The 11294-nt window shown below is 48.2% G+C and overlaps 1 protein-coding gene across 1 annotated transcript; it reads right to left on the bottom strand.

Moving 5' to 3' along the window:
* Positions 1-588: 588 nt before the first annotated feature.
* INHBB (inhibin subunit beta B) lies at positions 589-10226 on the bottom strand. The gene is made up of 2 exons (XM_053403192.1): positions 8412-10226; positions 589-3162 (listed from the first exon to the last, which is right to left on the bottom strand). The coding sequence occupies exons 1-2, from the start codon at positions 8824-8826 to the stop codon at positions 2387-2389; spliced, it is 1191 nt and encodes a 396-aa protein (XP_053259167.1). The 5' UTR covers positions 8827-10226; the 3' UTR covers positions 589-2386.
* Between the last annotated feature and the right edge of the window lie 1068 nt (positions 10227-11294).

Genomic DNA, 11294 nt, shown 5'->3' with positions numbered 1-11294 from the left:
GAGGGTGAGAGCAAAAAAGCAAACTCCTTCTCAGTTAATCTTGGCCCTCGGCCGTGTCCCACCTGCCCCCAGATTGTGTGTGCCTAACCTTAATCATGTGTGGAATTGAACGAGACTTGCACCTGCACTCCTTGGCTTATCCAACAAACGGTTACGCATGCGTGGTCCCATTCAGTGGCATGTAAGCATCTTCAGCGATGAGGCTTTGGTCCTCTCCAGCTCTGGATATACTTTGTAACAAAGGGGTTTCTCAAACAGGCCAGGAAAACTGCAAGAAGCTGCCGCAGCCCTCAAACTTTTTTTTCTCTCTCGCTCCATTTTATTTACTTAAACTGTACACAAATGTAAAATACTCTGACAGCAAAATCTAAGTGAAAGTTGTTTTGTATTTAAATTATTATGGAACAGAACCTATAAGGGACTTTATTAAATAAACAACAACTGGGGTTTTCTTTCTTTCTTCTTCTTCTTTTTTAAAGGATGCACATCTCGTCTGCTATGTGTTGTTGGTATAGAAAAGACACTGACCCAAATGTCACAGAATCAATTTTGTACCCTGAAAAAAAATTGGTAGGCCTCACAGCAGAGTATTCAGTATCATTACATGATATATAGATATATGATGACCTTGCCATCTGATAAAAATTACAATTAATATGTTGGCCTCTTTGGTTCCAAAATCTTATGTATAATACATTTCACTGTGTTCATCATCATCATCATTATTATTATTATTGCTGCTATAAAAATAACCTTTTTTCTTCTTCTTCAAATGGCAGTTTTCTCTTGACTAAGTCGTGCAACTACATCAGTGCAAACATGAAAAGCAATCATTCGCTTTTAAAAAAAAGAAGCAAAAGATTTAATTTCAAGTATAAAAAAAATATTAAAAAGTCATCTCATTTCAGTCCAGTTTCGTCTAGTATGGGTCAACACTTTTTTAAAAATTGCATAGCTCATGCGGCACTTGTTTTTAACCTAGAGATAAGTGAGCAAAGAGAAGTGCACCATCAAGTCCCAACCATTCAAGGCATTGAAATCTGCAAGTGCTATAATAATGTGCATTCAAGCAGTTTGCGAGTGCTATGCTGTAGCATGGGGGGTGGGGTTTGAGCTCTGCAGCCATCCTTGACATACTCTGGGAAGGGTTTTTTTTTAATTAAAAAAACCCTCTCCCCACTCTCGTTCCCCCCCCCACCCGTAAGTCTTCTCCAATGTTCCTCAACCGTTACAAAACGCCTTGCATTTCCACACCCGCATACACTCCCTCAAAATGTATCCACTGTGTGGCTATAATTCATCATCACCACCATCCGTTTCCTCTTCTCCCTGTTACTCCTCCCCAGCCGCACCAAGCCTGCTCTTGCTGATTCCCCTGACACGGGACACAAGCTGCAACTTTTGATGTCGCCGATGTTCTGAGAAGGTGAAGACTGTCGAGATGAATAGCGAACAAAAAATGGGGACAGGATGGACCCAAGCCCTTTTTGAGATGATGCGGCCAGGATACCGATCCCACATGGGGTGAGGATGGGAGTATCTCATAGCCCGTTAAAAGCATGAAATCATGCCAACATACCATTCAGAAGAATACAGCAACTGTCATTATATTAAGCTCATGGTACTTGCTTAAGTATATTTCTCTTGTAGCAATATTCTACTCTGGAAGTGCTATAGGCCATTTGTGATTTCTTTAAAAATATATATATATACACATTATGTTTAACCTCAAGAGGAAGGGCTCATCATGCTGTAAATCAGGTAGCCTGCTACTCCTTCCCTTTTTTTTAGACCTTAGAGGTGAAGGTTGGTCGTTTGGTCACTTAAATACCTGCGTATGCGAATATATTAGACTGTTTTCTCTTTTTGTGCTTCCCTGTGGTTTCATTCTAAACACATGGCCGGCTGGCTGACAGATGAAATGGCTATTGGCCCACTGTATTGTTTTTTAATCACTGGCAGACATTTAACTCCCTTTCCTTTCTTTGTTTAAACTTGCTTCTATCCTCCAATCTGCATCATGCAACCGTGTGTGTTTGTGTGTATCGCTCTCTCTCTCTGTGTGTGTGTGTGCTTTGTGTCCTTGGGTGTGTGGGTGGGATTAAGGTACTTCATAGCATTAGTCTATAAGTGGTAGCATAGTTTAGTGTCCGAGAACCACGAACTGCCACGGCCCTGACAACAGAGTGAAACAATACACATATCTTTGCTGCTGTTGTAATCGCTGCTCCTTGCTGCTGTTGCCTCTCTGCGGTGATTTTATATATATATATATAAAACATCCATGCCTGGAAGAATATGCAGCAAAAACCACCCTTCTAATTCCATTTCTGTATGGGAATGTCCTAGACCTCCTGTCCCTTGTCAAACACACCCCTTCCCCAAATCAGGCGCAACCACATTCTTCCACAATCATATTGGGAACGTCCCTCTTCACGATGTTGTATTCATCATCAAAGTACAGCATGGATATCGAGCTAAGTTTGGTCGGGATGCAACAGGAGTTCACAGTGCCTGGGTTCAGCCCTCGCATGCGGTACTGATTCACCACTGCGGTGTGAAAAGAGGAAGCTGAGCCCGGGACGCCAGCCAAATAGGCCGGGCAGCTCCCTTCACAGTAATTCCCATTGTAACCATGTGGCGCTATGATCCAGTCATTCCATCCAATGAGTCTAAAGTCAATGAAAAACTGTTGCCTGCAACATAAATTGGTCCTGCCATCACACTCCAGGCCTCTTTTCCGGATTCTGTGCTTGTTGTCAGCCAAGCGGGCTTGCACCACTAAAAAAGGCCGGTGAGACTCGTCCCCGGGGTCCACATAAATTGGCAGCACTGAATACTCTTCGCAGCCTTCGCACTGAACATCCAAGTTCAGTCTTCTTTCCCCTTTCTCAAACAGAGCCTGGATTGGTTCTGTCATGGGAAATGTGTGCCAGCCACTTCTTTTGAGATCAACTTTCTTTTCAACCACATTCCACTTGCTGCTAGTGTCCGGGTCTTGGAAATACACTTTGACTCTTACTTTCCGCCGGCTGCCTTTCTCCAAGACATATGGAAGCAGCTTCAAGTAAAGCCACAGGTTGGCTTGAACCACAAACAAGTTCCGATTCCCTTCGTTGGAAATGAAGAAATAGAGGCGCACTCGAGAGGAAGCCAGGTCATCTAAGATGCAAGGGGGAAGAAATGCCGTTAAGTTCAAAAAGGTGTGCTGCTTTGCTTTGTTTTTAAAGGAAGTATCTGCAGCAAATTACTAAATGCCAAAAAAGGTAATAATAATGTAAATAAATAAAATGACCAAAGGTAAATGGATAAGTGTAAATTGCAAAGTGAGCTTGGCGCCTGAGTCAGTATTTATAAACCCATTGCTGAGTGAGTTCCCAGAGAGAAACTAATCAGGCTATAGGTGAAAAAAATACCAGATCCTTAGAAATCAGCAATTAAGGTCAGAGAGATTGAGAGCCATGAAAGGAACTCTGTGAGCACCTGGATAAGTGCTAATTAATGGCGTTTTTTTAAGTGTTGGCCTGACAAAGGCAGCCTTCGTGTATAATTTTCCCAGAAAGCACAGGTTGCTAACAATCAGAGAACATTTTGCAGAGAAAGGATTTGGTTACAGTTTAGATGTGCTGTAATCTCACCCAACAGCCCCATGATCCTTGGGAAATAAAGGCTCTTAACTAGTCCAGTTAACTAAGGCCACCTTCTTAGGTAAAGGTAAAGGGACCCCTGACCATAAGGTCCAGTCATGACCGACTCTGGGGTTGCGGCGCTCATCTCGCTTTATTGGATGAGGGAGCAGCGCACAGAAACGCCGTTTACCTTCCCGCTGGAGCGGTACCTATTTATCTACTTGCACTTGGACGTGCTTTCAGACTGCTAGGTTGGCAGGAGCTGGACCGAGCAACGGGAGTTCACCCCGTCGCGGGGATTCAAACCGCTGACCTTCTGATTGGCAAGTCCTAGGCTCTGTGGTTTAACCCACAGCGCCACCCGTGTCCCACTAGGCCACCTTCTTACTGAAGTATAAATCAGTGTCTATCTGGACTGCCCCGTACTGAACTGCAGGTGGAGACATGCTATACCATACAAACATACTTCGTGAAGATACATAACTAGGTGTCAGGGGACAGGTTCTAGGCACCCACCACCAGCTAGCAGCAGCCAGAAAGTTGACATGCAACGCCATCCATGGACTGGCAGGCAAATGGGCGCTGCCTGAGGGAAGATGGAGGCTATTGGTGCAGTGCCCCATTCAACTAATGGGTCAGCCTCTACTGCTCCTGGAAAAGTTAATGTTGTGTGTGTGTGTGTGTGTGTGTGTGTGTGTGTGTGTGTTTACCACAGGTACCAAGCGTACACTCCAAGCATAATGACTTATTACAAATCCCACTAATATTGCTCAGTGAGCTAAGCAATGCTGACTTGTGCCCAGTATCTCTTCATGGAAGAAATAGCTCAGTCAGTAGAGCATGAGACTCTTAATCTCAGGGTTGTGGGTTCAAGCCCCACATGGGGTGAAATATTCCTGCATTGCAAGGAATTGGATTATTTGACACTCATGGTCCCTGCCAACTCTACAATTCTATGAAAAGCCAAAAAACAAATGCTACAGCATTTGGTTGCTACCTTCTCTTTTGTACTTTTATTTTTTATAATATGAACAATAAATGGGAGGAGCTGTCAAACATGTCACTGACATCTCTTAACCATAACCTTTCTGACCCCTGTGGTTATAATCCTATGCACACTTACCTAGGAAAGTGCCATTGAACTCAGCAGGACTGATTTCTAAATAGGCATGCACAGGATTGGTCCGATCATGGCTTCACCCAATATTCTTCATTCAATTCCATTTGATCCAGTATACCAGAAATAGAAACCTCAGCACTGCCATTGTCATCTAGAACTACTGAATCCTTGTTACAGTGCCATTTAAATCTGGTCCAAAAGGGAAGGCACAATTAGCTGGGTGGTTGAGCTTTGCGTACAGAAGATCTCAGGTCCAATCCCCAGCATCTCCAGGTGGGGCTGGCAATGTCCCCGGCATGAAGCTCTAGACAGCCACTGCCAGTATCAGCAATAGTGAATTAAATGAACCAATAGTCTGACTCAGTATAAGGCAGCTTCAGCTGCTCCTAATCATTGAGTTCTTGTGATCTTCTCTTAGTACTTTATCATTTCAAATGAGCATGTATTCTTATCATGTGCTTTCTGGGACCCTGGCAGAAAGAACACCTTGTACACCATATGAATTATTGTATGTGTCTCATCGCCACACCACTGGGCTTCCTACACCCTATAGCAGGGATAGGGAACTAGTGACCTTTCAGGTGTTGTTGGACTCTAACTCGCATCTTCTCGGACTCCTGGCCAGGCTGGCTGGAGCAGCTGGGAGTTGGAGCTGAACAGCCTCTGGAAAGCCACCTCCCTTGTCCTCTAGGCATCCAAAGCATAGCTCTTGACCTGCCTGCAGCTTGGAAACTTGTAAATGTAGTAAGCAAGTAATGGACAAGCAAAACACACAAGCCAAGTATTTTTGATGGTGATAAAGAGAAAGTAATAAATGAAGTGAAAGAGGGAGAAAGAGAAAGATAAAGGGTTGAATAGAGCCATCCACCGTCCACCTATCTATTCTTGCAGCACGTCTCTTCATCCATTCAGCTATCCTCTCCCCTGAACCTGCAGCTCTTAGAGCGGTTTTTGGACTTTCTACCTTAATGGAACCTTTCCCATGTCACGTGGTCTGCTGAAAAGATTCCTGGCTATCTGCCATAGATTCCTAGCACGTGGAAGTGAATTTAGGGGCACATGCCTTGCACAAACTCAGCTCGTGTGGGCACAATTAGGGATGGGGAATCAGTGACCCTCCTGATGCTATTTGATACCAACTCTCATCAGATGGGCCATAAAGGATGGAACTTCTGGACCAGCTAAGCTTTCCCAGCCCAGCCCTAGACAAACTGAGAATGTAGCTTAAAACACTGCGGCTGCATTCTGTGAGGAATGAGAGCTTGTTCACCACTGCTGAACTTCACTGATAATTCCCTGATAAGCTTCCAATGAACCCTCAAGTTATACTGTAAAACAGTTCAAAAATGACAATCTGTTATATGCATTGGTGGAGAAGCTTAGAGGTAGACAGAGAGAAACTAAAGCATTCTGGTAGACTAGCTAACAAGCTGTAGTACCTAACTGAAGAAGCATACATTAAAAAGAAAATCTTCACTTCTGTAGTTAGGGATACCAAAGGAGATATGGTATAGGGTAGGTTACTGAGCAAGAGCATCTTGCTTAAGTTGATAGGATGGGTGGATAAATAAGATGGAGAGCAGATACTTATGACATTTTAGACAGATGAGTGAAAATCAGCCTGAGAATGATGAAATGACTGTTTCAGAACCAAACTTAGATTGACTAAACCAGGAATGGTGGATGGATGGATGGAGGCAATGCTATAAAGACTAGATTACCATTAAAGAACCATGGATAGGCATAGTACCAAAAGAAGCAAAATGGATGTTACAAGAAACTGAGATTAAGTTGAACAGATATTGTTGATGAGTGGGTCACATGTGGCAATTATAGTGCATGGGCAAATACAACAGGGGTGACTGTATACAGTAGATTTGTGGGAAATAAATAAATGGGCTGGTTCAGTACCAATTCACTACTATACATGGTTTGAAAGTGTATGTGAATGGATGAGTATGGAATAAGGAAATAGAAAACAATAAAGAGGTATGTGATAGGTTTAAGGATAGAGGGGTGCATATAAAACTCAACATGATATATAGTGGGATGGATGGATGGGATCACCAAGTGGGTTCTGTATGCAAGATCATAAGATTTAGAATACATGGAGAGTGTAGGTCAACAAAGGGGATTAGATGACATGGGTTGGACAGGTATGTGCAGCAGAGGAAGGAAGAGAAGAATATACCTGAGGTTGAATGAGATGCGGAAGGAGGTGACTGAATGAGTGGGATGTTAGTAGAAAGGTAAATAGGTGGGTGTACTGAACAGGCATATAAAATGATGCCTATGTGTGACAGGTACCTGACTGGTATTGAAAGTGAGCATAGAAGATGAATCCATGGGTGAGTTAGGAGGATGGATGGATGCAAAAAGGTATGAGGATGGATTACTGGATGAAGAGAAGAAGTCACACAATGTTAGGGATGGAAGGGTAACTATCCCGTAGGACACTGGAAAATGGAGCGTGTGGATAAGGAACAGATAAGGAGGCGGATAAGAAGAGATGGGTGGCATGAGAGATAGTGAATGGGTCATGGGAAGGATATACCCATGTGAGTATAGGAGAGGTGCCTGAGAGTACCCTGTATGGATGTATAAGTCTGGGGAAGGGAAGGCTCTTCTTAGCTGGATGGGTGAATGAGCTGGCACAGTAGATGTGCTGGAATAAGGACCAGTAAAGTGAAGGAGAGCACAGAGTGTAGCCGCTAATACAGATGAATAAACAAGGTAAGTGAGAGGGATGCGCCCCTGGTCTAGAAGGGTGCTGTACATGTCAAAGAGACAATGACTTGATCTGCATGACAAGCTAACAAATGAAGGGATGAAGGCAAGAATGAGATTTACATAAAAACCAGTGAGGCAGGAATCCGGCCTGCAGGGCAAATAAATTAATGGGGTGCTAGTGAGCTAACAAAGCAGAGACATCACCTTGCCAACAAAGGTCCGTATAGTTAAAGCCATGGTTTTCCCAGTAGTGATGTATGGAAGTGAGAGCTGGACCATAAAGAAGGCTGATCGCCGAAGAATTGATGCTTTTGAATTATGGTGCTGGAGGAGACTCTTGAGAGTCCCATGGACTGCAAGAAGATCAAACCTATCCATTCTGAAGGAAATCAGCCCTGAGTGCTCACTGCAAGGACAGATCCTGAAAAGAAGACTCCCTGGAAAAGACCCTGATGCTGGGAAAGATTGAGGGCACAAGGAGAAGGGGACGACAGAGGACGAGATGGTTGGACAGTGTTCTTGAAGCCACCAACATGAGTTTGGCCAGGCTGCGGGAGGCAGTGGAGGACAGGAGTGCCTGGCATGCTCTGGTCCATGGAGTCACGAAGAGTCGGACACGACTAAACAACAAGTGAGCTAACAGAAAGTAATCGGCAAAAGAACGAAAACGAATAGGACAGGATAGATTGGGCGGGTAGACAGTGCTGGATTGGACAAACTGCGTCCAAAACAGAAACGTTTAACTTCAAGGTTGCAAGGTGCGGGGCGGGGGCATGTGCCTGGGTGGGAGGCCGAGAAGGGTTTGCTGGAGGTCAAGAAACTGCTGGGGGTGGGAGACTGGATGCTTAGGGCATACAGACCGAGGAGGGTAGGTGATGGGCGCGGAGGGCAAAGAGGTCAAAGCGGGCTAGGTCGACGCGCGGGCGGCCCACCTGTCTCGGCGAAGCTGATGATCTCGGAGAGCTGCTCGTGCGCCGCGGGGCCGCCGCTGGCCTGGCCGTCCAGGCTGGGGATCTCGACGCGGCCGTCGTCGCGCACCTTCCCGGCGTGCAGCTTGCGCAGCGCCGTGACCATGGCCGCCTTGGGCACGGCGTGGGTGATGTTGGGCCGCTCTCGCATCTGCAGGCGGCTCAGGATGTGCCGCTTGACGGCCTCCAGGAAATCGCCGTCCACGGCCCCGCGCTCCTCGGGAGGCCGCCGGAAGCCGCACGAGGTGCAAGTGTCCTGCTGCGGGGCGGCTCCGGGAGGGGTCGGCGAGGCACCGGCGCCCAGCACCAGCCAGCAGGCGGCCAGCAGCAGGAGCAGCAGCAGCGCGGCCAGGGCCCCCCTCCGAGCCGCCCCGTCCATGCCGAGCTCCAGGCAGGTCCGGCGCGGCGATCCGAGCCGGCGAGCGCCCGAGAGTGGTGCGCGGAGCTCAAGGGGGCGCTATGTTGGGGAGGACAGGGGGAGGCCGGCGAGCCGGATCCGGGCGTCCCCCTCGGCTGGCCAGCCAGCGAGCAGGTCGGCGGGAGGCAAGGCGGCAAGTTGGGAGCCGGTCCGCCGAGAGCGGCAGGGCGGGGGGCGGGCGGAGAGGGTGCGATCCTGGAGAGCCCGAGTCGCCCGGCGGCCTCCCGGCGGTCAGTTGCCAGCGGGCATCTCCGAAGCCGACAGCTGCTGCTTCATGGTTTCAGTTTGTTCGCCTCCAGCTCGCGCAGAGTCCAGCCAAAAAGGAAAAAGAGGGGTGGGGGGAGTGCGGACACCGGGGTGGGTGGGGAGGAGGGCGATCTTTTTTAGTCCAGAGTCATCGGAAGGCCAGAGGGGAGGGGGGAGGGGTGGCGCGGAGGATCAACTGGGCAGCTTGAGAGAGTCAATCCAATTTATCGCGGCGAGCTGGGCGCACTCCCGGCAGCGGTGCCTCCCTCTGTCCCTTTGCCACAAGGCTGGGGGGGGGGTAGAAGGGGAAGCGAGCCAACTCTCGTCCGCGCGAAGCGAGCGGTCCCTCGTTGCGCTCCGCGGCTGCGTCTCCCTCGGCGCGGGTAGCGCGCGCCCTGCCTAGCTCGCTCGCTCGCTCTCCCTTCTGCGCCCGCCGCCGCAGCCTCGGTTCGCCCGCCTCTGGCAAAGCGAAGTTAACCTGAAAGCCAAGAGCGGGCAGCGCGCAGGAGGAGGAGGAGGGGAGGAGAAGGCGGCGGCGCGCGCGGGGGGGGGGGGGACACTCAGTCGGATCCACAAAGGCGGGTACTCCCTCTCCCCCACACTTTCCACTCTTTTGCGGGAGGGGGGTCAAGTTGGGGCTCCAGCCCAGCCGATGGGGGCCCTTTCTGGAGATCCCGCGATCATGCAGCTGTCCACATTAAAACAGTTAAATAAAAAAACATACAAGTAGTAATAGTAGTAGTAGTAGTGTTTAAAGCCCCGGAAGAAAGCGGGCAAGAAAAGCTCCAGAAGCGACTGGAAATCGAAGTCAGCAGGTCCTGCTTCAAAGTAGCGGTCCGTTCAGGCTTTCCTTCGCATCCAGCAAATCCCGCCCTTCTTGTTATTTGGCACTGGGCTTCTCGTGAGTAAAAAGGCAGACCCACCGCGCTGCCTTCCTGCCGCGGTTGATCTTTGCCTGTGCCTTCTTGTGTTTTATTCTCTCTCTCTCTCCAGCTCCTGAACCTGACGTTCCGCCTCCGATCGCCAAGTGGAAGGTCTCGGTTGGAGAAGCGCCTTGTTCTTCCTCGCTTATCTGCCTCTAATCTCCTGGCGACGGGTTTAACCCCCCCCTCTTCTTTCTTTCTTTCTTTCTTTCTTTCTTTCTTTCTTTCTTTCTTTCTTTCTTTCTTTCTTTCTTCTTTTCTTTTCTTTTCTTTTCTTTTCTTTCTTTTTGACCTGCCAAATCACAACATTGGGCCACTTTTCTACAGAAACTTTTATACAGAAGTTAAAACCACGTGGGATCTCCAACCTATAACAGACTAGGCGCCACAGGCTCTGCACTGTCGAGATTAAGCATTTTCGCCTGCAGGCTTCTGCAGCAGCAACTTCCTGATGTGGAAATATTAACTATGCTTGTTCCTTTAACTACGCCCCCACCCACCTCGCACCAGCCCTTCAATACTGAGAGGGAGAGAAGGATATTACGTGGAACACTCATTTGTCCAACACTCATTGCCAGCGAAAAGGAGGAATCCGGATAAAGTTAGCAGCAGCGCAATTAAACTAATTAGTCGGTGAATGGCGCGGTGGTTGAGAGCATGAGCTGCGATGTCTCTGGCTGAAACTCCAGCTCAATCGAAGCGAGGTGGTCTCGGGGAAGCCGCATTCGCCCTCCCCTTTCAGGGCCCTCTCTGTGCGATATGGGGAATGGCAACAGCACTAGCCTACCTTGCAGGGCTGTTAGAATCAGGTAATTGTGGAGTTGCAAGGGACCCTGAGGGTCAGATAGTCCAAGAAATGTCAACACGCGATTCCCCATCCAGTTTGAAACCATGCCGGACGCTGCTTAGCTTTGCAAATGTGCTAGCAGTTTTATTGCTTCCATCGCTGAGCTAATGCCCAAAGGGGTGGCTAAAACGTGGAAGAGGTCCGTGGCACTTTCAGAACCTAAAACAGTTTCTTATGGTATACAAGCCCCCTGATCTCGTGGGCCATGCTGCCTTGGGCTTATTGCAGATGTAGTCCAGAAACATCTGGAGGGGATCATCCGGCTGCCCCCTGAGTTTTTCAGGACTGGGACCTCTCTCTAGGAGCGCTGCTTTTGTCTGTTTTGGAGCATGTTTGGCAAAAGCAGTTTCAAATGTAGTGTATATTCCTGCTTCTAAACAAGCATATCCATGCCCGCCCCTCTCAATCTCTCT

Source organism: Podarcis raffonei, chromosome 1 (assembly GCF_027172205.1).
Source record: "Podarcis raffonei isolate rPodRaf1 chromosome 1, rPodRaf1.pri, whole genome shotgun sequence".
NCBI classification, from domain to species: Eukaryota; Metazoa; Chordata; class Lepidosauria; order Squamata; family Lacertidae; genus Podarcis; species Podarcis raffonei.
The sequence above is the reverse complement of the archived record's forward strand: the minus strand, read 5'-3'. Positions and strand labels throughout refer to the sequence as shown.

Coding starts and splice junctions, on each gene's coding strand:
- INHBB (XM_053403192.1), bottom strand. CDS start 8,826: ATGGACGGGGCGGCTCGGAGGGGGGCCCTGGCCGCGCTGCTGCTGCTC. Junction 3,163..8,411: donor CATCAGCTTCGCCGAGACAG/GTGGGCCGCCCG, acceptor CTTGCATCTTAG/ATGACCTGGCTTCCTCTCGA.